The following is a 22,500-nucleotide window of genomic DNA, read 5'->3' as shown; positions in this document are numbered from 1 at the left end:
AGGTAGCGAAAATTATTAGTCATTTTTGTGGACAGAATTGGCAGTTGTAAAAGAAGTGATACCTGAACAGTGGTAGGAATTGGAACAGATCAGATGTGTGAGGGTTAAAGTGGATGAGTAAATGAAGGAGGGAGGCTGTGAGTGGTGAGGAGGAGTGAGGTGTGGTGATGAGTTGAGAGGCTTGAGGGCGGTGAGAGAGAGAGAGAGAGAGAGAGAGAGAGTATCGTTCTCCAGCGATCTCTCGGTCCTGTGTGCTGGTCACGCTGCACACACACACACACACACACACACACACACACACAGGGACTGAGTATCATGCATGGATAACCTGATTACATAGTTGGTCAAATTAGGTCAGGGGAGAAAACCTGATAGCGTGCGTGCATGCATGCGTGCGTGTATGTGTGTGTGTGTGTGTGTGTGTGTGTGTGTGTGTGTGTGTGTGTGTGTGTGTGTGTGTGTGTGTGTGTGTGTGTGTGTGTGTGTGTGTGTTTGTGTGTGTGTGTGTGTGTGTGTGTGTGTGTGTGTGTGTGTGTGTGTGTGTGTGTAGGTGCAGTTTAATTAATTTTATCTTCATTTCGATGACTTTTTACGTTTGGTGTTCTAACTTTCAGACGAATATAATTATACAAAACTGCCTTACCGATTCTCTCTCTCTGTATATGGGTGGTGGTGCAACGACAGAGAGAGAGAGTCGTGCAGCACCCCGCAACCGGACATAAAAAACATTTCCACTCCCCATTTTTAATGCAGTTGTACATACGGTACCAGTATTATTTCACTCCCCCCCGCCTCTCTCTCTGTTAAAAACGACTAAATGCAGGTCATATCTTTTTTGTTATTGCCTTTAGTGATATATATGTATAAAGGATTAAGTTGGATCTGAATTTAACTGGTCGGTTCATTGTCTCTTATGGTTTTAATTGTTTTTGGAAGGATGGGTATTGTGTTAGAGATCCGGGACTTTGTAGTATAGTTTTCTCTATGATGGTGTTGTTATTGCTATTATTGTTGCTCTCGTCGTCATCATCATCATATCATCATCATCTTGACCCCTCTTCCAGCCATAGAAATTATTATTATTAGTAGTAGTAGTAATAGTAGTAGTAGTAGTAAAGGTTTAGAAACAATCACCTGGACTCCTTCAGTACGATGACTATTATATTCAATGTTGTATGATGTTTTTATTTTTATTTTAGAGGTTCTCGTACTGACAGGATTAAGATTAGTTTTGTGTCGAGTGTTAGTCTCTCTCTCTCTCTCTCTCTCTCTCTCTCTCTCTCTCTCTCTCTCTCTCTCTCTCTCTCTCTCCACTTTACGTAATTCACGTGTTCCACTTAACCAATATTCCGAGTATGCTCCCATTCCACGTACACGTATACACCTCAGCTGTGTGTGTGTGTGTGTGTGTGTGTGTGTGTGTGTGTGTGTGTGGACGGAAGTAATTAATTATTCGTGTGCCATGGCCAGGATGAGTGCTTTTGTGTTTGTTTTTCTTGTCAATTTGTGTTTTTTCCAGGGTCGGGGATATCTCTGTGTTTTATGTGTGTGTGTGTGTGTGTGTGTGTGTGTGTGTGTGTGTGTGTGTGTGTGTGTGTATGTGTGTGACTAAATTTGTGCATATGTTGGTGTGTCTGTATTTGTCCTTGTGCGTGTCTGGATGAGTGTGTGGGTCTGTACTGTTTTTCTTTCTCCCTTATTCTAACACACACACACACATATGTTTTCTCTCTCTCTCTCTCTCTCTCTCTCTCTCTCTCTCTCTCTCTCTCTCTAAGTGACAACAAACAGGAGCTGACACCGCCATAAGCACATACACACCTGCCACGAACATACCTACAGAGAGAGAGAGAGAGAGAAAGAGAGAGAGAGAGTCAATAGCTTTTGTTTGTCCCTCCTCATTGTCTTTTGTTTACTAATATGTGGGTAGTCAGTGAAATATTGTACCGTAGTGTTTTTTTAAAATAAAATTTGGGTAATAAATGTTCGATAATTATTTAATGAGTAATTTATGAGGAGAATATAATGATGAGGATGAGGACGGTGATATTGATGATTATAATTATGGTGGTGATGGTGATGATGATTATGTTGTTGATGATGATTATTATGTTGATGTTGATGATGATGATGATGATGGTAACAAATGATGATTATTATGTTTACGATGATGATTATAATGATGTTGATGGTAATAATAAGGATATGTAGATCGTAGAATAAGATGTGATAAAAGGATATATTGATGCATTAAGTATCGTTTCCTATATATTTTTGAAAGAGGATGGGGAAGCATGAAAAGAGGGAAAATAAAAGTGAGAAAAAGAAACATTGGTGTGAGAAGTAATAAAGCGGAGTGGAATATTTCATTTTAGCCCTGTGTGTGTTTGTGTGTGTGTGTGTGTGTGTGTGTGTGTGTGTGTGTGTGTGTGTCGCCTAATTCAGACTCCAGCACCGACACCCTATCCCTTCCTTCCTATCCCCGTCTCTCTCTCTCTCTCTCTCTCTCTCTCTCTCTCTCTCTCTCTCTCCAAGCCTAAATTTAGACCAGGGTTTATCAGGAGGAGCAATGGCCTCTTTCCCTTTCCCCCCCCCCCACCAGAATTTCTCTCTCCCTCCTTCCCCTTTTCTTCATGTCCCCTCTTCCTTCCCTCCTGTCCTCCTCCTCTTCCCCTCTTCCATCCCTCTCTTTCCTCCTTCCTCTCTCCCATACTTTCCTCCTCCTCTTTTTCCATCTTTGCTGCCTCTTCCTCCCATTTCCTTTCTCTCTCTTCTCTTTTTCTGTCTTCCTTTCTTTACTTTGCCTTTGAGCTTCTTACTACTGCTATTTCTCTCTCTCTCTCTCTCTCTCTCTCTCTCTCTCTCTCTCTCTCTCGAACCCTCCTCCATTCACCATCCCTCTTCATTCTCACTATCCTCCCTCCCATTCTCCTGCCCAACTATCCAGCCACTCCCTTATCCCCTTCCCCCTTTTCCGTCTCCCCCTTTCCCTTCCCCTTCCCCCCCCCCACATGCCTCTCTCTCCGGGTGATTAGCCACGGAGGATGGGGAGAGGGTGGGGCGGGCGGGGAGGGAGAGTGGAGGTGTTTAGGTGGATTGGTGGTGTTTCATGCTCCTACTCGGTGTCTTTATTTTGTGTTGTTTGTGTGTGTTGGGTGATGGACTGCTCTTTAGACTTTAAGTATCTGATTGTTTGATATTCTTTCTGTGTAATCTATATCAGTTTTTCTTACACGTGAAAAAAGCGGTAAGATATTGTGAAATAATATTCTTACACACACACACACACACATGCATGCATACATACACGCATACCATTATCTCTCTCTCTCTCTCTCTCTCTCTCTCTCTCTCTATTGGCGCCTGGTGGTTTAGTGGGTAATAAAGGTGCTTCAATCGGATTGAGCCGGTGAAGGTGTGTATCCAAGGGGTGGTTGGGGCTTTTTGCTCACGTAATGCCACTCAGGGATCAGTGAGGCTGGTCACTCTCATCTTAAATGCCAGGACCAACTTGTCTAGCCCCGGGCTCCTACGCTCCTCATGGGGCAACATAGGATTAGATGATAGATGGATATATATATATATATATATATATATATATATATATATATATATATATATATATATGGACACATACCTACACACGATAAGAAAAGTATCGGTGCACATTTGGACTGAAGCAGCTTCTGACGCCACGGATGATGGACTCTATTAATGTTTGGTGATTTTTCCCCTTGTTGTCAAACATGCGTACATAAATATGTCATAGATTGGTTTCATGTAACAATATACTGTTGATATTGTTACTGGAGGCATATTCAGATGATAATCAATTAATTTTTCAAGCGCTAAACAAGCTGTATTGATCATTTCAGATATCATCGTACCCCTCCTGCGCGATATTTTTTTTACCGTGTGTGTGTGTGTGTGTATATATATATATATATATATATATATATATATATATATATATATATATATATATATATATACACACACACACACTCACCGGTATATGGTACCACTTCAGTCTAACTTATCACAGATCCTTGATCCTTATCTGTTCCCTTTCAAAACACCGAATTCTGAATATCGTGGACGATGTTCCATATTTTTACCTGTGACCAGGATTTCAGACATTCCAACATTTTCTCTTTTAAAACACTGACCTTTATTTTCATCTCCATTCATTTTGAAATCTTGAGTTATGTCGTATAAATGTGAGCAATATCCCGATGTAACAGTTTGCCCTCAACACGATTTATATCCCCTTCATTACGGTGTGGACTGCCCTAACACTGAGGCTGTTAGGCCTCACTTACCTGAATAAAACAGTCTGGTGTTAGTTGGACCAATTGGTGATTTAGTGGATATATTGGAGCGTAGGTATTGGTGATTTAGTGAATGCATTGGAGCGTAGGTATTGGTGATTTAATGGATATATTGAAGCTGAGGTGATGCTGGCCAGGCTATAACCTAACTTGACGTCATGGATTTGATGTCACTAACCTAGTTTCTCTCCTGACCCCATTCTCCTCAATCCCTTTCTCTGCCTTCCTCCCTGCCTGTTGCCTGCCTGCCTCCCTGGTCCAATGTCTTCCCCTCCCTGCCTGCCTCTCTGCCTGACAAATGCCTGCGTCCCCTGTGCCCTGTATTCCTCTCCCTGACCTCTTCTCCGACTTGACCCTACGCCTCTGCTTGACCTGTCCCTGCTTCACAACCTGACCGGCTCCCGTTTCCCTGGTCCCTTGTATACCTCCGGAAATGTGGGGATGACGGGGTTCTTTGTAGACGACAACGAAGTAGATATGATTTTGTTCACGCGATCATCACTCTCTTAAATATGTGTTCAGAGCATCACAGTAGTTTCTGAATCAAGCAGTGGATTCACCTAAAGTTTATTCCGTGTTCTGTATAAGTCAACTGAGGCAAGCTCTTGAGGCGTAATGGTAAACAGCTAAATTGACAGTATTCGGCTTGGAATGTATCAGCTTTACTTGCCTACCCTTATGTTACAATCAACCTTACATCTCTTACCACAGAGAAAGGCAGATATTTGAAAACTGGACCTTCCGTGTCTGGTTTGTGCCAGGGGAGACGTCAGTGAGTTTTGTTCTAGGTATAAAGGGAAGAGAGTAGCATTTTGAGTTATGTGGAGTCTTCTGTTTATAAATTGCGATGAAAAATGAGTATAGGAGATTAACCAGGTACTTGTAAAATGTGAAAATGAAATCCCGAAACCAATCTGTGAAGTTTAACGAGTATTATCATTGAATACTGAAATTCCCCAAGGCATGTTAAATCTTATAAGTGAATTTAGCCATGGAAGTATTAAAATCCTCTGTGTCTGCAATAAAAAAAAAATTTGATCTTTGACGTTTGATATTTTTTTTTTCGTTTCAGATACAAAAAATTCGCTTCTTTTTTGTTTACAGTGAGAAATGTGGTCCGTGGCATTTAATACGTTTTGTTTTCGTTTGCAATATGAACTAGGGTCCTTGGCATTTCACTTTTTTTTCCACGTGCAATAGAAAAAAAAAGTCGTCCTTCGCATTCAATACATCTTTTTATTTTTCCGTTTCCAGTAAAAAAAAAAAATGTGGTCCTTGACATTTAATACGTCTTTTTTTTTCTTTGCCTTTTTTCTCGTTCTGGCGGAGAGTTGGACGTTAATTTGCATTCCAGGGGTTGAGGGAGAAAATTTGGGGAAGGCCGCAATACCAGGCGACTGTGTGTGTGTGTGTGTGTGTGTGTGTGTGTGTGTGTGTGTGTGTGTATGTATTTTCTCTCCCCTCTCCCTTGTTTTCTCTCCTCTCTTCCTCCTTCATTTTGTCCCCTTTCCCTCCCTCACTTTCTCTCCCCCCTCCCTCATTTTCTGTCCCCTCCCTCTCCCTCTCTCCTCATCCCCATCTCCAGCCTCCCCTCACCATCCCTCATTCCACTCCATTTCTCTGACTGTCTGTATTATGATTCATTTTTCATTTTTATGCGGAAAATCGATGAAGAATGAGAGAGAGAGAGAGAGAGAGAGAGAGACGGGGGGAGGGAGGATGGATTGTGCTTGCGTTCCGAGATAAAGAAAAAATGTGTGTGTGTGTGTGTGTGTGTGTGTGTGTGTATAATTCACCGGGTCGGTCAGGATCACTTGATGGTCGTGATGGTCAGCTTTTACCCTCCCGGAAGGGAGCTGAGAGCTCATATAGTCCGATCTAAGGGCAAGGCTGTGACCTTCACACACGCACACACCCGTCCCCTTGCTCCAGGGGGACAGTAACCACCCACTTCGTCAGTGAAACTTTTTCGCAACCTGAGCGAGGCGCGAACTCCCGTCCACCAGTAGGGAAGCGAGAGCGTTACCACTGCACCAGCGAGCGGTGTGTGTGTGTGTGTGTGTGTGTGTGTGTGTGTGTGTGTGTGTGTGTGTGTGTGTGTGTTTTCAGAAGGCCGAGAAGAAAAACACGTTCCCGGAGTTAATGTCAAATATTTTCGTCCGTAGTTTCACAAAGGAAAAATAGCGAAGTTATCCTGAGTATTTTTTTTTTCTTACAGGGTTTTGGGAAGTTAGTGAAATTTCTCCCTTTATATTCATTTAAAAAGATCAGGGTTTGTGTAAAAGAAAAGGGAGTTTCAGAGGGAGCATTTGTGCGTGCGTGTGTGTGTGTGTGTGTGTGTGTGTGTGTGTGTGTGTGTGTGTGTGTGTGTGTGTGTGTGTGTGTACCATATTTCTGTACCCCTTAATTCCAGAACCTGTGTAATATTTCAATCACTTTTATTTCCAGGACTGACATTCCAAAAAATTCATACATCTAGGACTGACATTAAATAAATTATTATATTAATTAATTACTCGCAGTTCCAGAAATCCATGACTGATAATTCCAGGTCTCATTTTCCAGCACGGTCATTCTCAAAGCTCTAATTTCCAGGAGTGTCCCAAAGCTCATTTTTCCGGCGTCCAGGCCTGATTCCAGCGGGGTGTCCAGGTGTCCAGAAATGGGGAGTCCAGGTGGGGGGGAGTCCTATTCTGGGGAGTCCACTGATACACACTTTGAATATATTAAATAATCCAACATGGGGAGCCAAATTGAATGATCCGAAATATCAAATGGGGAGCCAGATTGAATGATCCAATATATCAAATGGGGAGCCAGATTGAATGATCCAATATATCAAATGGGGAGCCAAATTGAATGATCCAATATGTCAAATGGGGAGCCAAACTGAATGATCCAAATGGGGAGCCAAATTAAATGATCCAGTATATCAAATGGGGAGCCAAATCAAGGATCCAATATATCAAACGGGGAGCCAGTGGGAGAGGGGGTGAAAGGTCTGACGGGGGGGGAGGGTGCTTATCCGACCCCCCCCCCTCCGTAACTGCGCCACAGACTGATTTTCATGTTTCCAGGATAGATAGATAGACAAATAGATAGATAGGACAGTTAATACTAAATTTCATATATACACGACAGGTATTTTTAAAGCTTATGTTTTGAGACAGGTGTGACAGGCATTCCCAAAACAAATATTTCCAACTCTGATATTCCAAAGGCTAATATTTCCCTCACTGATATTCCCAAGGCTAATATTTCCAACACTGATATTCCCAAGGCTAATATTTCCCTCACTGATATTCCCAAGGCTAATATTTCCCTCACTGATATTCCCAAGGCTAATATTTCCATCACTGATATTCCCAAGGCTAATATTTCCAACACTGATATTCCCAAGGCTAATGTTTCCATCACTGATATTCCCAAGGCTAATATTTCCAACACTGATATTCCCAAGGCTAATATTTCCAACACTGATATTCCCAAGGCTAATGTTTCCATCACTGATATTCCCATGGCTATTATTTCCAACACTGATATTTTCAAGGCTGATATTTCCATCACTGATATTTCCAAGGCTAATATTTCCAGTCTCGGCTCCTGGCACATCTAATAAGGAATACGAGTTGCACCACATACTTGTATATTTCCAGAGTATATTTCCAACACTGATATTCCTAGGCCGAATATTTCCAAGAGTAATATTCGTAAAATTCGCACGGTATCTCCAAGACTAATAATCCGAAAATCGAACCTATTTCCATTATCACCTGTAATCTGGTGTATGGATTTATTATTATTTTTTGTTTTTGCATCCTCTGCTCGCCTGTAAAAAAAATTGAATGTTGAAACGGTGTATGGTTAGGTCAAGGTCGGTGTGAAATATATTGACACCCCAAAAAATTTTTTTTTTTTTTTTTTTTTTTTTTTTTTTTTTAGGTGGGTGTTTTCATCGTTGACACCCAAAAAATGTTTATGCTTTTTTTTTTTTTTTTTTTTTTTTTTTTTTTTTTTTTAGTGGTGGGTGTTTTCATCGTTGTATTATTCAGGTGAACAATACGGCCCTGATAGAGAGAGAGAGAGAGAGAGAGAGAGTCACTCAGGGTTATTAATTTTCCAAGGCAATTATTTTACGGTTCATATATTCTCGTTCAACCGGGCCTGTAATTCGAGGGGAAGGGGTGAATAATTTTAACATTAATTAAGAGTAATTAAGAGTGAATTGAGCGTTAATGGAGTGGGAAATGGTGTCACATGGGGTGGGGGTGGGATGGGGGAGCTGAGAGGGGCAGGGAGATGGATGAATGAGTGACTAAATAGACAGCTTGATTGATTTCCTGTTGAATGGTGGGATAGATACATATGAGGATGAAGATAGATAATTGGACAGATAGACAGATGGATGAATGGCCAAATGGATGGATGGATAAATTGGTTTGTGATTTGGTAGAAGGTGCAGATGAGTATAGTATTTGATTGTTGGATAGATAGGTTTATAGATGGAGAGAGAGAGAGAGAGAGAGAGAGAGAGGAATGTGAAAGCAGAACTGGAAGATATACAAATTACGAGAACGGAAGAAGTAAGGCAGGATGAAATTAATATAGGAAAGATTAAAGACTCAGATCACATTACCTCCAGAAACTCCAGTACACCTGTTCCTTACATACTTTTTTCACTCATTCATCTTTTTTTTTTTTTTTTTATACTGATTAATATTCTTTATGACATTGAAAGTCTTTAAATTTCCGATATTGGTTGCATAATAACACCCAAACCGATAATTACGTGTCGTATGGAAATTGCAAAGATGAACTGATAAGGATTAGATAGTAGGAAGCTTCCTTATCTTACTTCAATACGAACTTGAAAATATGGAGCGAGAAAGAAAAGAGAGGAAAAAGCGGTGTGCTGATAAAAAGAGAGAGTGAAGGAGATAAAGAGGCAGAAAATAGAGAGAGAGAGAGAGAGAGAGAGAGAGAGAGAGAGAGAGAATGTGGGGTTATTGTTGGGAGGAAGGGAGGGAGAGGAAAATAAACGAGACAAGAAAGAAATACAGGACGTAAAAGGGATATCGTGAAAGGTAGTGTGAGCTAGAGAGTGAGAAAGTGAGAGAGAGTAAAGATCATAAAGGAAGCTGATACAAGAGCAGGTACTGTCATTAAAAAAAAATTCACAGCAGACCTCTTGAGTAAAAGTACGTAGACTCTCCTATGTTGTACTGAGAATGTGTGAGAGTGGGGAGAGAAAGGAGCGCGTGAGGGGAGAGTGAAATGAGGGTCAGAGGTGCGAAGGATGAGTGGGTGGTGTTAGGTGTTGATGTGCTGTGTTGAGTATGTGTGAGTTTGTAGAGAGATAAGGGAATGATGTGAGGGGGAGGTGTAAGGTGATAGGATGTGGTATGTTTTAAATTTGTGTTTGTTAGAGAAGTGAGGGAGTGAGGTGGGGAGGGGAAGGTGTGAAGTAATATGGTGTGTTATGTGCTGCAGTGTAAATTAGTGAGGTTATAGAGAGGTGAGGTGAGGTAGGGAGGTAAGGCGGAGAGGGGTTTGGGAACAGAGAGGCGGCGATATGTGTTGCGCTGTAAGTATGTGAAGTTGAAACGAGGTGAAGGAATTATATGAGTGAGGTGAGGGGTGTATGGAACAAAACCACTCGCTGCACGTAGCTCCCCGACGATAAATTGAGCAAAATAAAACTGGCGTCCAGGAACGAAAAGGAAAAATGCATGCTGTGGCTAAAGTATCAGAGAAAAGGTGAGGTGTGGCAGAGAGCTCGATAAGAGAGGATGAAGCGTGAGGTGGAGGTATAGTAGGTAAGTGTGTGTGTGTGTGAAGGACGAAGATGAAAATTGAGAAGAATAAGAGAATGTGTGGACAGGAAGAGAGGCTGGAGGAGATGAGAGAGGTAAAGGAGAGGAGCAGCGGAAGAGGAAAAGTATGGAGAAACATAACATTTATTCTTAGTCCCTTCAAACATGCTATATAACAGTGATCCTTGAATGGCTAGCACTGATGCCAACCAGCGAAATGTATACAGGAGTGGAAAGAGTCTGATAGAAGTCGATAAAATGATAGACAGTGCCTGGAAGTATACGAGAGAGGGATGGTTTGTTGTGGGAGCAGCGAGGATCGTAGATAGGTAGATAGATGGATAGGTAGATAGATAGATAGATAGATAGTTGGACACTGAGGGAAGGGTGGAATATTGTGGGAGAAAGAATTATTGCCGAGGGTCAGAAATTCTTGGACCCTTTTTTTTTTTTTTTTATGGCAGTACCCCACAAAAAGTTAGAGAGAGAGAGAGAGAGAGAGAGAGAGAGAGAGAGAGAGAGAGAGAGAGCAGCAGACGATAACAAGAAGTCCAGGAGCAGAAAGGTGGGAAAGAAAATGGGGGACTGTAAACATAAAAGGAAGAACTATTTTATTTGGTCCACGGAAAGTCTGGTAACAGGAAGGTGGGAACTGGTCTTTCCTACCACACTACCCAGACGCTGAGGGAGGAATAAAAGGTAGAGATAGACAATAAAAGGAAGAGTAAAAGGAATAGAGGCTAACAAAAGAGGAGGCAGAACGTAATAAGATAGTATTAGTTATGGCGAGTTTACTAAAAAAAAAAAAAAAATGTGGGGAGGGGGATATGATTTATGACAAGTTTGCCATCAAAAGGGGAGGAGGAGACTGAAATAGGGACAGAAAAATATTAATGAAAGGAGAAATAAGGTCAGATTATAGCATGAGAAACTTAACTGTTTCTGTAAGATCTTTTTTACTTTTTGTCTTATTTGCCAGACGATTATATTTAAAAAGCTGGGAAGGATCCTCGTGATGATGATAGCAAAAATCGCGAGTAGGTTCGAGACAGATTTAGCTGCTTAGAAAGAGGGGTGGACGAGGTTGCGCTGTCCACCCCTGAAATATGCCTGGACATCCCAAAATTCAGGCATAGTTAAGCTTGACCATTCCGTATTTTTTAAAGTCTTAGCTGTGTCTTTAACCCCCCACCCCCCAGCTTCATGAGAGTTCTGTCTGTTGTGGCAAGAAAAAATGTAGAGACGACTTCGTGCTGAAAACGTTTAAAGAAGAATAGAATGAAAAATGGAGCAAATGGGCATGTGACATAACGTACAGAGAAAGGCTAACAGTATATATAGGATTGACATAACAGACTGTAACTAGCTTCTTTAATGGTCTGTAATTTGTTTCCATGGCAAGCTGTTCACAGGAATAGAAATATAGTTTGAACATTTGTGCTCAGGCGCAGTCGTAAAAAAAAAAAAAAAAAAAAAAAAAAAAAAAAAAAAATTGTCCCTTACAGTAAATTTTTCGTTAAGAATGTCTAATTATGTCAAATTTCATCAGGTGGCCCGAATTGTGGTTACATTTATTTTTATCATTAATAAAAGTAGCGGTGGAATTAGCTTTATTAAAACTGTGCCGTACAAAATTACATAGTTTTTATTTGTGTTTATAAATTTCTTGTTCGCTTCAGTGTTGCTTTACATTTCCTCTATCGTTCTCTTTGACACACCAGCAATAATTAGTATCACAAGCTGCAAAGTTAGAGAGAGAGAGAGAGAGGGAGGGAGGGAGGTGGCTGACACTTTCACTCACATCCACTTGCGTAACTTTTCATTCCCATTCAGTCAGCTTTATACATATTTCAATGAGTGTTGCTTCCTCCCTACCCTTCTCTCCCCCCGACTCCCTCCTTATCCCTGTCTCCTCCCGACTCCCTCCCCACCCCTCTTATCCTGCCGACTCCCTTCCTACCCCTTTCTCCCCCCACGCCCTCCCTACCCCTCTCTCCCCTCTGACCCTTGCCTATAAGTGGATAACTTTGCCTTGTTGGGTGGCGCATAAAAACAGGTCAACTTTTCCGCTTAGACTCTCCTTATTCTCTCTCTCTCTCTCTCTCTCTCTCTCTCTCTCTCTCTCTCTCTCTCTCTCTCTCTCTCTCTCTCGTGTCGTTCTTGCATTTCTCTTCCACACTTCATTTCTCATCAGTTGTTGTCTCCATCCCATTATTTTTTTTTTTCATTTTCCTTTTATTCTTAATACTTCCTCGTGTATTATTAACCATATCTTATTTACGTCAGTTTCCAGCTTAAGGTCTTCTCTTTTTATTTGCTTGTGACTTTTATTTTTCACTTCTTTATTCCTCCCCGTCTTTTTCTCAATAGTTCATGACCTCTTTTCCACTTGTTTCTCCCCCCACTTTTCATTTTTCATTTTGGTATCCCCCATTTTACGTGCATAGGGTCAATTTCCAAGCGGTGACGAGGTTTTTCGATCATATAGTGCCACCAAGTGCTAGGCTGGTCATCTACCCCCAAGTGTACTAATCTACGGGATCTTCGCCTTGAGTATTACACCTTGAAGGGATAATACGGGGTTGGCCTTGATCGTTTTATTAAGTTTTACCCTCTGTTTAATTGCGTTATTGTTTTATTCCTTTTCTTTCTTCTCATTGTTTATTTGAGTTATTGGTTTATTTATTTGCGTTGTCTGCCATTTTTTTTTAAATTTGCTTTATTTTTACCTTTTATTTATTCCCTCCATCTCGATTTATTTTCTGCTTTTTCTTTGCTCTGTCTTTGTTAATGCGTTATTGTTTTACTCCTCTTCTTTGTTTCCTCTTGATTTATGTTATTGTGATTATTTTATTTGTCCCCTCTATTGATATCCGGTATTGTTTTATTGCTTTTCTTTATTCCCTTTATTCGCGTCCTTGCTCCTCACCTTTTGTTGTCACGTCGTCTGCCTTCCCCTCTGTTTGCTCTCTCTCACATTCCCCTCTTCCCTGTTTTCCTCCACCCTATCCTTCCTCTCACTTTCACTCCTTAATTTGTTCTCCATCTCCCCCTGTTGTACCCCCCCCCCTCTCTCTCTCTCTCTCTCTCTCGCTACATACTTCCCCCTCTCTTCTGTTAAGCATAAAAATAAATAAGTAGATAAATAAATAAATAAGTAAATAATGGGGAGTGAATGGATACACCCTCCTTGTTACTTATCGGGCACTAATAAATAAATTCATAAATAAATAAATCTGAATAAATAAATAAATAAGAATAAATGAGGAGTGAATGGATACGGGTCTGATGTGACTTAAGACAACAATAAGTAAATAGAATAAATAAATAAATAATATAAATGGTGAGTGACTGGATACGCCTTCCATGTCATTTATCGGACAGTCAGCTAATGGGTTCTTCTACCTGGCCATTATCTCTTGAAAGGCTTCAGGAAAAGGTGGATTCTACTCACACCACCTGTACGACGTAGGAATCTGTGATGGGGCGATGGCAAGGAAGAACAAAAACAGAATAAGTAGAAAATGATTAAAGAAAAGAAGAAGCAGAAGAAAAGCGAAGAAAATATGAAGTAAAAAAAGACACGATTGAGAAAAAGAAAAGCGAAGAAAATAATGCTGATTAAAGAATAAGAAGAAGCAGAAGAAAAGCGAAGAAAATTTGAAGTAAAAAAAAGGACACGATTAAGAAAAAGAAACGCGAAGAAAACATGAAGAAAAAAAATGTTGATTACAGAATAGGAAGAAGCAGGAGAGAAGCGAAGAAGGTGTGGAGTGAAAAAAAAAGACATGATGATGATGATGAAGAAGAGGAAACAGCAGAAAAGCGAAGAAAATAATAAGGAAAATGGGATATGATGATGGTTAATGATGATACTGAGTGATAATGATGATGAAGAAAACGAATAAGAATCAAGATATAACGAAGACATTGTGAAGGAAAAGAAATTACGTCGATGATGATGATGGTAAACGATGCGATGATGGTAAACGATGCTATTGCCAGATTGATGACGGTGGTGATGATGATGGTGGTGGTGGTGGTGGTGGTGGTGGTGGCTAGAAAGATGACGGTGATAATTTTCCACTTTCCTCTCCTCATTTTTCTTTCCATTTCTTTTTTCCATCGTGAATAGCCCTATTTCTTCCTCCCCCTCCCCCCACTTCCTGCCTTCCGTCATCACTATCTCTCCGTTATCAGTACTCTCTCTCTCTCTCTCTCTCTCTCTCTCTCTCCATTTCTTTTCTCTTCATTTTTCTTTTTTTCTCTCTAATCTATTATTTTCTGTCGCCATTTCCGTCAGTGAATTTCTCGTGTTTTTTCGTCTGTTTTTTTCTTTGCCTCTCTTTTGTCTTTTTTTTTCGCGTTCGTCCTTATTATCTCTTTTCTCCTATCTTTCTCCATAATAGAACTTCTGTTCTCATTCTCACCCTTCCTCCTCCTCCTCCTCCTCCTCCTCCTCCTTCTCCTCCTCCTCCTCCTCCTCCTCCTCCTCCTCCTCCTCCTCCTCCTTCTCCTCCTCCAATCTTATCTACATAGCTCTCTTTTCTCATTTTCTTGTCTCATCGATCGCATTCCTCCATTTCGTTTACTCATTTTTGTCATTCTCTCTCTCTCTCTCTCTCTCTCTCTCTCTCTCTCTCTCTCTCTCTCGGGGGGAGGGGAATGTTGTGTATCCATGATGTGGAAGGAAAACTTAAAGCTAAAAATAAAAATACTTTATAACATGAAACAGAGGCTTCGTGCGAGTGGATGAGTGAGTGAGTGATTCAGTTGGGGGAAGAAAAGGGTGTGTTTCCTGCATGCTTGTTTCTGTCTATCTCGTAATGGGGTTAGGAGAAAGAAAAAAGCGATTCTCTTCCTCTTCCTCCATCTCTCCATTTCCCTCCTACCCTTCCTTATCTCATCCTCATGTTGCTCCTCCTCTTCTTCCCCGCCGTCTCTCTCTCTCTCTCTCTCTCTCTCTCTCTCTCTCTCTCTCTCTCTCTCTCTCTCCAACATCATCCTCCCTTCCATTTATCTCACAACCTTCCCTCCTCCTCCATATCTCCTCTTTCTCTTCTTTCTCCTCATCCCGTCTTGCAGCAAACTCTCATCCCTTTTCTGTCCAACTCTCTAATGCAAGAGTTAACCGTTACTCCCAGTCCTTCATTTATGCAACAGGTCAGCTCTGGAACTGTCTCCCTCTGTCAGTATTTCCTACTTCCTATGATCTCCAGTTTTTCAAACGCAGTGTGTCCAGGCATCTGGAAATGATCGGATCTTGAATTTGGCTCTCTCTTATATTTTGTTTTTCTCTTGGAAGGAATAGTTTTGCAGGCTCGTTGCCTTTGGTTCGTTCTTCCTCACATAAAAAAAAAAAAAAAATCTCGTCCTCTTCCTCCTGTTCATGTCATTGTTCTCCTCTTCTTTTTCCTCCTCCTCCTCCTCCTCCTCCTCCTCCTCTTCAACATGTATCAGGCGTTTCGGCCTCAAGAGAACGATGCCCTCCAGGGAGAGAGAGAGTGAGAAAGAGAGAGAGGGAGAGGGAGATAGATTCGCAACAGTGACTCAGCCAAGTGAAGTAAACAAGGCATACCAATTAAATCCCCTTATTAAAAAAAATCTGAACCCAATCGCTGTCACTTCACTGATCCCATTCAAGCGCTGGGTTCTCGTCGGGTAAGGAGGCTCCCTAGCACTTCCTCCTTAGCGATTTGTATTCCGGATATGGCTGGGTAATATCCTTTTGCACGTTATTTATGCAGAGAATGGCGATATAGGATGGATTTATGTTGCAGATTAGGACAAGAGGGTGTAATAAACAAAATAAATCGCTTAGAAAAAGGTATTAGGGAGCTTCCTTAATCGACGAGAATACGAGCCATGGATATTACGTTCCGGCAACCACCAGACGATTTTATTCACATGAGGAAAATCGCTTGACCTTGAACGGGTATAGCCTGTGTCAGTTACTACACACTGACCCGTCGTCCCTCGTGGATCATTACGCGTCCCCGCCCCGATGGGGCTTGGGGACGGGTATTGTTTTCACTCGGTTTGTCTGTTTGTCTCCGTCAGTTAACAACTTAACGCGAAAACTGCTGGTGCGATTTTGACTACAATTACAGGGATGATGGGCTATGACCTTCTGATCGCCTGATTAAATTTTAGGCCAAATTGGTCCAAGGCCCAGGCTGTAGGCCAAAAAAAATGTAAAAAAAAAAAAAAAAAAAAATCGCCATAACTCCTTTCAGATTCAACATATCGACATGAAACCAAATCCTAAAGGTGCATCTTTCAAATCTGCATCCTATAACATGCCTCACTGCATCAGGGGGGTCACCCCCCAGTAAACGGTAGGGGGGTCAATGTCAGGTGGGTCGGGCCTAAAATTTCAAATGGGCATAAAATCGTCAATTTTCACCCGATTTACTCCAGATTTGATATGGGACATCTTTGTCTAGATAGCCTGTTGTGTTTATTATAACGTCAGTACTTAAATGACTGCCGGGGACGGGTTTGCTGTGCCTTAGCACCACTTGTTTACTCTTGCTACCACCAGACAATTTTGTTCAGCTGAGGAAACCCCCCCTGAGGAAAACAGTAAAATGTGCGGATGTCCGGAGAAGACACAGGAAAATGAAATATGGCGTGGATAAAAAGGAAAACGTTTTGACTACAATGATCTGATCTGATCTGCTCCTCTCTCTCTCTCTCTCTCTCTCTCTCTCTCTCTCTCAATCTGTCTGTCCTTTTATCTCACATCTCATGATGTGTCTATCTAACACCTGTCACGACCTGTCTATATCTGTCTGTCTGTCTGTCTCACCTCTCTCAGATAAAATTAATTGAAGTGTCACTGCCCCCCTCCCCCCCCGCCCTTCTGGCTATAAATGGAAAACACTGAGGCTTTGATGTTGTTCAAAGCTTTATCCGGTGTTAGAGAGAGAGAGAGAGAGAGAGAGAGAGAGAGAGAGAGATTTCACTTCAGTTTTCTTTTTCATTTTCTCTTCCTGCTCTTTTTTTCCTTTCCTCCAGTTCTCTTCCCATTTCTCGCCTCCTCTTCCTCCTCCTCCTCTTCATCATCATCATCATCATCATCATCATCATCATCATCATCATCATCATCATTTTCTCCCATTCCATCCCTCATTCTTTCTTGTCTTCTCTTCCTTTCCCCAGCCCCTCTCCTCGTCTACCCCCGTTCCTTCCTTCTCCTCGTCTTTGTCTTCTCCTTCCTTTCCTTTCCTTCTTCCTGTTTCCCCTCTTTCTCTTTGTCTTTCCAGTCTTTCCCCAGTCTTTATTCTCCCACAATCTCTAATATGACCACTTTGGAACGTTGTTTGGCTGTTGACCCTTCGCTTGACCTGCTATGACCTCTTGTTAATCTTTCACCCCATAATGTTTGTCTGTATATTTGTCCATGTCTTTGTCCGTGTCCTTGTTCGTTTATTTGCCTTGTGAACATTGCCATCTGGGCCTCGTATGCCCGTCGGTTGAGGAAGCTTCCTAACACCTTCTCCTAAACGATTTATCTTGCTCATTACACCTGATACATACTTATACCCACCTGTCGTCTTCCATGTTACATAAGTCATGTCAGTATCGTCTTTCTCTGCAAAAGTAACCTCCTAAAGGATACCAGCCATGTCCAAAAATAATTCACCAAAGGAGAAGTGTTAGGGACGAGAGTACGAGCCTGGGTTTGAGCTATTTTGCAGGTATATTTCCCTTTTATGTTGCATTAAACATTTTTATTAATTTAGTGTTTGTTTCCTTTTATTCTCATTGGTACCAGACGATTTTATTCAGCGATTTATTTCTCCTTATAGGGAAAGCGATACTTAAGGCTTTATCTAACCCCTCCCCCTCTCACTACAAGTCTCCCCCAGACCTGAATAAAATCGTCTGGAGATAACAAGAATAAAGCACAGCAGACGCCATCGTACTGAAAGGGTGAAGCTACGTTAATTAAATATCTCAGTTAAATACATCAAAGGATTGTTTTAGGTTTATTAAAGAATGATGTCTGCCATCACCCACTTCCTCTTCCTCCTCCTCCTCCTCCTCCAAGTTTAATTGTGTGTATATATATATATATATATATATATATATATATATATATATATATGTGTGTGTGTGTGTGTGTGTGTGTGTCTGAAAACTTGACCTTAATTACTCACGCGGTTCAAGTTTGCAATGGCTCGATCTAACGCTGAAGTTGTATGCCCAAGTTGTAATTGAAAAGCGTCACTCAAGCATCACAGGAAAGGCAGGGGGAAGTTTGGTTGTGGGTGTAGTATGGTGGGTGGAGAGAAGGACCGGGACGTGTTGGAAAGTTAGAAGGATGTGTGACGTGTTGGAAAGTTAGAAGGATCTGTGCCATGTTGGAAAGATCTGTGCCATTAGAAAGTTAGACGCACCTGTGACGTGTTTGAAAGTTAGAAGGATCTGTGACGTTGGAAAGTTAGAAGGATCTGTGACGTGGTAGAAAGTTTGGTAGAGAAGTGTCGGCGAACTTTTGCACGTGCCTGTACTTTCCACTCCACTTCGCATCCTACGACTCCTCTATAGCCAAACTTTTGCGCCCTCCGTTCTGTACGATCACACTTGTATTTTAACCTCCCAGCCGCTTCTGCTTCTTACTTTCCTACGCTGGCTAATATTCCTAAGCTGAGAGAGAGAGAGAAAGTAGAAAAAAGAAAGAGAAGAAAACAAAACTTACCATTAGCTCGTGATGGTAAAAATTCAGAAACAAAGAAAAGGAAAAAGTACAAAAGGGTCAGAATTATCAACAGCTGACCCAGCATACAGTAACCCCCCCCCCTCCAAAGAAATCCACGACTGACTGACCTTTGCCCTTGACCGTGACCTCGCCCCGCTCCTCGACCTTGTACCGGTTTGAGATGATCTCCCGCGTGGTTTGCGAGACGTGCACCTTCATCGCCTCGCTCGTCGACTCCATGCGTGAGGCTGCAACAGAATCACTTATTATTAGGGATATGGATGGAAGATGGATGGTTCAGAATCACGTATTATTAGGGATGTGGATGGAAGATGGATGGTTCAGAGTCACTTGTTATTGTTAGGGATCTGGATGGAAGGTGGATGGTTCAGTCATTTATTATTATTAGGGATATGGATGGAAGACGGATGGTTCAGAATCACTTATTATTAGGGATCTGGATGGAAGATGGTTCAAAATTGGTTATTATTAGGGATCTGGATGGAAGATGGATGGTTCACGAGTTGGCTGTGGTGAATGCAGTTTGGTGTTGAAGGCGTGCATCATCAACATCATCATCATCATCATCATCATCATCATCATCATCAGAGCCCTTTTCAATAACGAGAATAGAACAAGACGAAAAACAGGGGAACCATGAGCAAATTTGTGAACATTGGTATTTTTTTTTTAAGGTAACACCAAATATCTTCGTTCACCCTAGGGAATCACGATCATTAAAAAAAAAAAAAAATTATCACGGTTTTTTCCCATCCATTGACGCGGGTATCTTAGACTAATCCCAGATGTTATTGTTCACCTGAGAGATGTTCTACCAATAAAGTGTTCATAATGTTATTGGTTGGATGTCCATATATGTTTCTGTCTATCATGTTCTTCGTTCTTTGTTCAGGATTTCTTTCTCACTCATTCTTCTATAACTTGTCTTTTTTCAACTTCCTTTTTTTTCTTCTTACCTCTTCTACTCTGTATCCAACCCCCCTTCTCTCCCCCTGCCTGCCTGCTTATATAATATACCTCCACCCAGTTTGTCTTGCTCCTACCTATCCTTCTCTCTACCCACTTCCCAGCTATCTCCTTTCTTCCTCCATACCTCTCCTCTTCCTGTCTACCTTCCCTTCCTCTCCCTCTGCCTGCCTGCTTACCCTCCAGACTGCCAGTCCCACTCCTGCCTACCGTCCCCCACCCCTTCTTTCATCCTGTTTACCTCCCTTCTCTCTCCCTCTTCCCTCTGCCTGGTCCCTCACTTGCCTGCCCTCCTCTCTGCCTATCCTCCCACCTCCCCCCACACCTCTTCATCACGGGACGTCTATCAGGTCGCCTTCATGAGATCGCTGACGCCCTCTCCATCACTCCTTCCCTCCCCTCTCTCTCTCTCTCTCTCTCTCTCTCTCTCTCTCTCTCCGTGTATTTATAAAATGTTAGTCATAGTGCTTCCTTAATTTATCTGTCACTTTATATTTACCTAACCATACATGTGTCTTTCTGTTTGGTCTTTCTGTCTGTCTGTTTGGTTATGCTTGTCTCTATACAATTTTATATCTGTGTAACTCCCACCAACGCAATCATACATTGCTTCCTTTGTACAAATCTCTTCATCCATTCGTAAGACGTTTGGATCGTATTGACCGTGAGCCATATTATTAAAACAAACCACGACAAGGTGTTAGCAGCTCCGTATTATTTGACGATTAATTACGCAACACCTGATGATGCACCACCTGTAATTGTTAGGTGTGCCCAGACTGTACCCCACATTACACAGTGTCGTCAGCAGCCATACAAAGAGGCCAGACTTACTGCATTCTAACTTACTGCATTTTATCATCACCGCGTGTTTCACAATTATCGTCAAAAATTCCATATCGTTACGGTCTCTTTCAGTAATATGACCCACTTTGTCGTATGTCTGTCTTTCTGTTTTTTATCTCATCGTCTGTTTTTTTTATCCCATCGTCCACACATGTTATCTCCCTCTGTCTGTGTAGCTGTGTTTATCCATCTCTCACCCCGCCTGCTTTGTCCGACTCGTTGTTATGTGGCCCATTTATATCTGCCTTATCAATCTGTTTGTCTTTTATCTCATCGTCCTCTCTCGTCACCCCCTTCAATCTATCCACGGTTTCTGTCTCTCATTATCTCTCACCCCGTCTGTGTTGTCTGCAGTCCACCATTTTCCTTTAAGGGGGGAGAGGTAAGCAAGAAATCCCAGTAATCAATGTCTTAAAAGAAGTATTAGAAAGTTAGAATGATTGAAAGACAGGAGAAATTACTACGTGGGTTTCCGGAGCTTTAAATTCAGAAATAATATCGTCTAAAACGAAAAAAAAAAAAACAGAAACGATGCAAAAATTCGCTTAAAAAAGAGAGTAACACCAGGAAGGCATAGAAACAGCCTCCATTATTAAAAAAAAAAGTCTTAAGATGGTCAGTATATGGTGGTCAGGTAGGTTTAATTAGTGCTTACCTGTGTTGACCGCATCCCCGAAGAGGCAGTACCGTGGCATTTTGAGCCCCACTACACCTGCCACCACCATCCCGGAGTGAACCCCTACCCGGATCCTTAGGTGGTTTCCTGAAGAGGCCACGGCGAGGAGGGGGCGTTGGGGGAGAGAGGAATGGCGTGAGAGATGAGATATACCAATGGCGTGGGAGTAAGAGGGGAAAGAGGCATGGTGTGAGAGAGGCAGAGAGGGTATGGGCATTAAGGGAGAGAGAGGGGAATGGTTTGAGAGACGAAAGATACCAAGGACGTGGGCGTAAGAGGAGAGAGGGGAATGGCGTGAGAGATGGTACGTGTTGGGGGAAAGGGGAGTATTGTGTGAGAGAGTGCGGGGAACGAGAGAGAGGTATTGCGTGCGAGAGTGCGGGGGGAAAGAGAGTTATTGCGTGGGAGAGTGTGGGAGGAGAGAGAGGTATTGCGTGGGAAAGTATGGGGGGAAAGAGAGTTATTGCGTGGGAGAGTGTGGGGGGAGAGAGAGGCTTTGCGTGAGAGTGAGTGTGGGCGAGAGATTAGAGATAGCAAGTATGTGGGCGATAAAGGAATTGTATGAGAGATAAGAGATAGCAAGTGTGGGGGAGAGAGAGGAATTGCATGAAACAAGGGAGAAAAGGGAATTCCAAGAGAGATAAGAGATCGTGAGTGTGGGGAAAAAAAGGAAGTGCATGAGAGAAAGTCTGGGGGAGAGGGATAGAGGGAGGAAATGGAGGAAAGGATTGGGAAAGAGGCAGGGAGGAGTGAAGAGAATTTAAAGGAAGGAGAGCGGGGAAGGGAAAGGTAGAAGGAGGATTAGGTGAGAAAATTTAAGGGTATTGTTGAATGTAAGAGAGAAAGGAGAGGGTAGAAGTGAGGGAGGAGAGAGAAGCAATGGATAGGAGAAAAGAGGAGAGAGAAAATGGAGATAAACTGGATGGAAGGGAGATGAAACAAGGCCAGAGGGAGAAGTAAAATAAAGGATTAAGAGAGGAGGAAACAAGTGGAGGTAGGAGAGGGAAAGTGTAAGGTAGGGCAGAATATAAAGAGAGAGAGAGAGAGAGAGAGATTGCTTCTGAGACTTGAGGAAGGGGAAAGGGAGAAAGAAGTCAAACGGAATTAGATGGAAGACAAAGAGAAGAAAGAGGCAGGGAG

The 22,500-nt window shown here is 42.0% G+C and overlaps 1 protein-coding gene across 1 annotated transcript in view; it reads right to left on the bottom strand.

The window, feature by feature from the left end:
• The window catches only part of LOC145406346 (soluble guanylate cyclase 88E-like), a 240,157-nt gene that overhangs the window by 25,683 nt on the left and 191,974 nt on the right, over positions 1 to 22,500 (bottom strand). The window contains exons 12-13 of the mRNA XM_080277507.1: positions 21,340 to 21,447; positions 18,980 to 19,099 (exon numbers count right to left, since the gene is read on the bottom strand). Coding sequence (XP_080133633.1) covers positions 18,980 to 19,099; positions 21,340 to 21,447 — 228 coding nt within the window. The remainder of the gene's footprint in view (positions 1 to 18,979; positions 19,100 to 21,339; positions 21,448 to 22,500) is intronic.

This window comes from Coenobita brevimanus, chromosome 70 (assembly GCF_032717465.1).
Source record: "Coenobita brevimanus isolate Jiangsu-jjx chromosome 70, ASM3271746v2, whole genome shotgun sequence".
NCBI classification, from domain to species: Eukaryota; Metazoa; Arthropoda; class Malacostraca; order Decapoda; family Coenobitidae; genus Coenobita; species Coenobita brevimanus.
The sequence above is the reverse complement of the archived record's forward strand: the minus strand, read 5'-3'. Positions and strand labels throughout refer to the sequence as shown.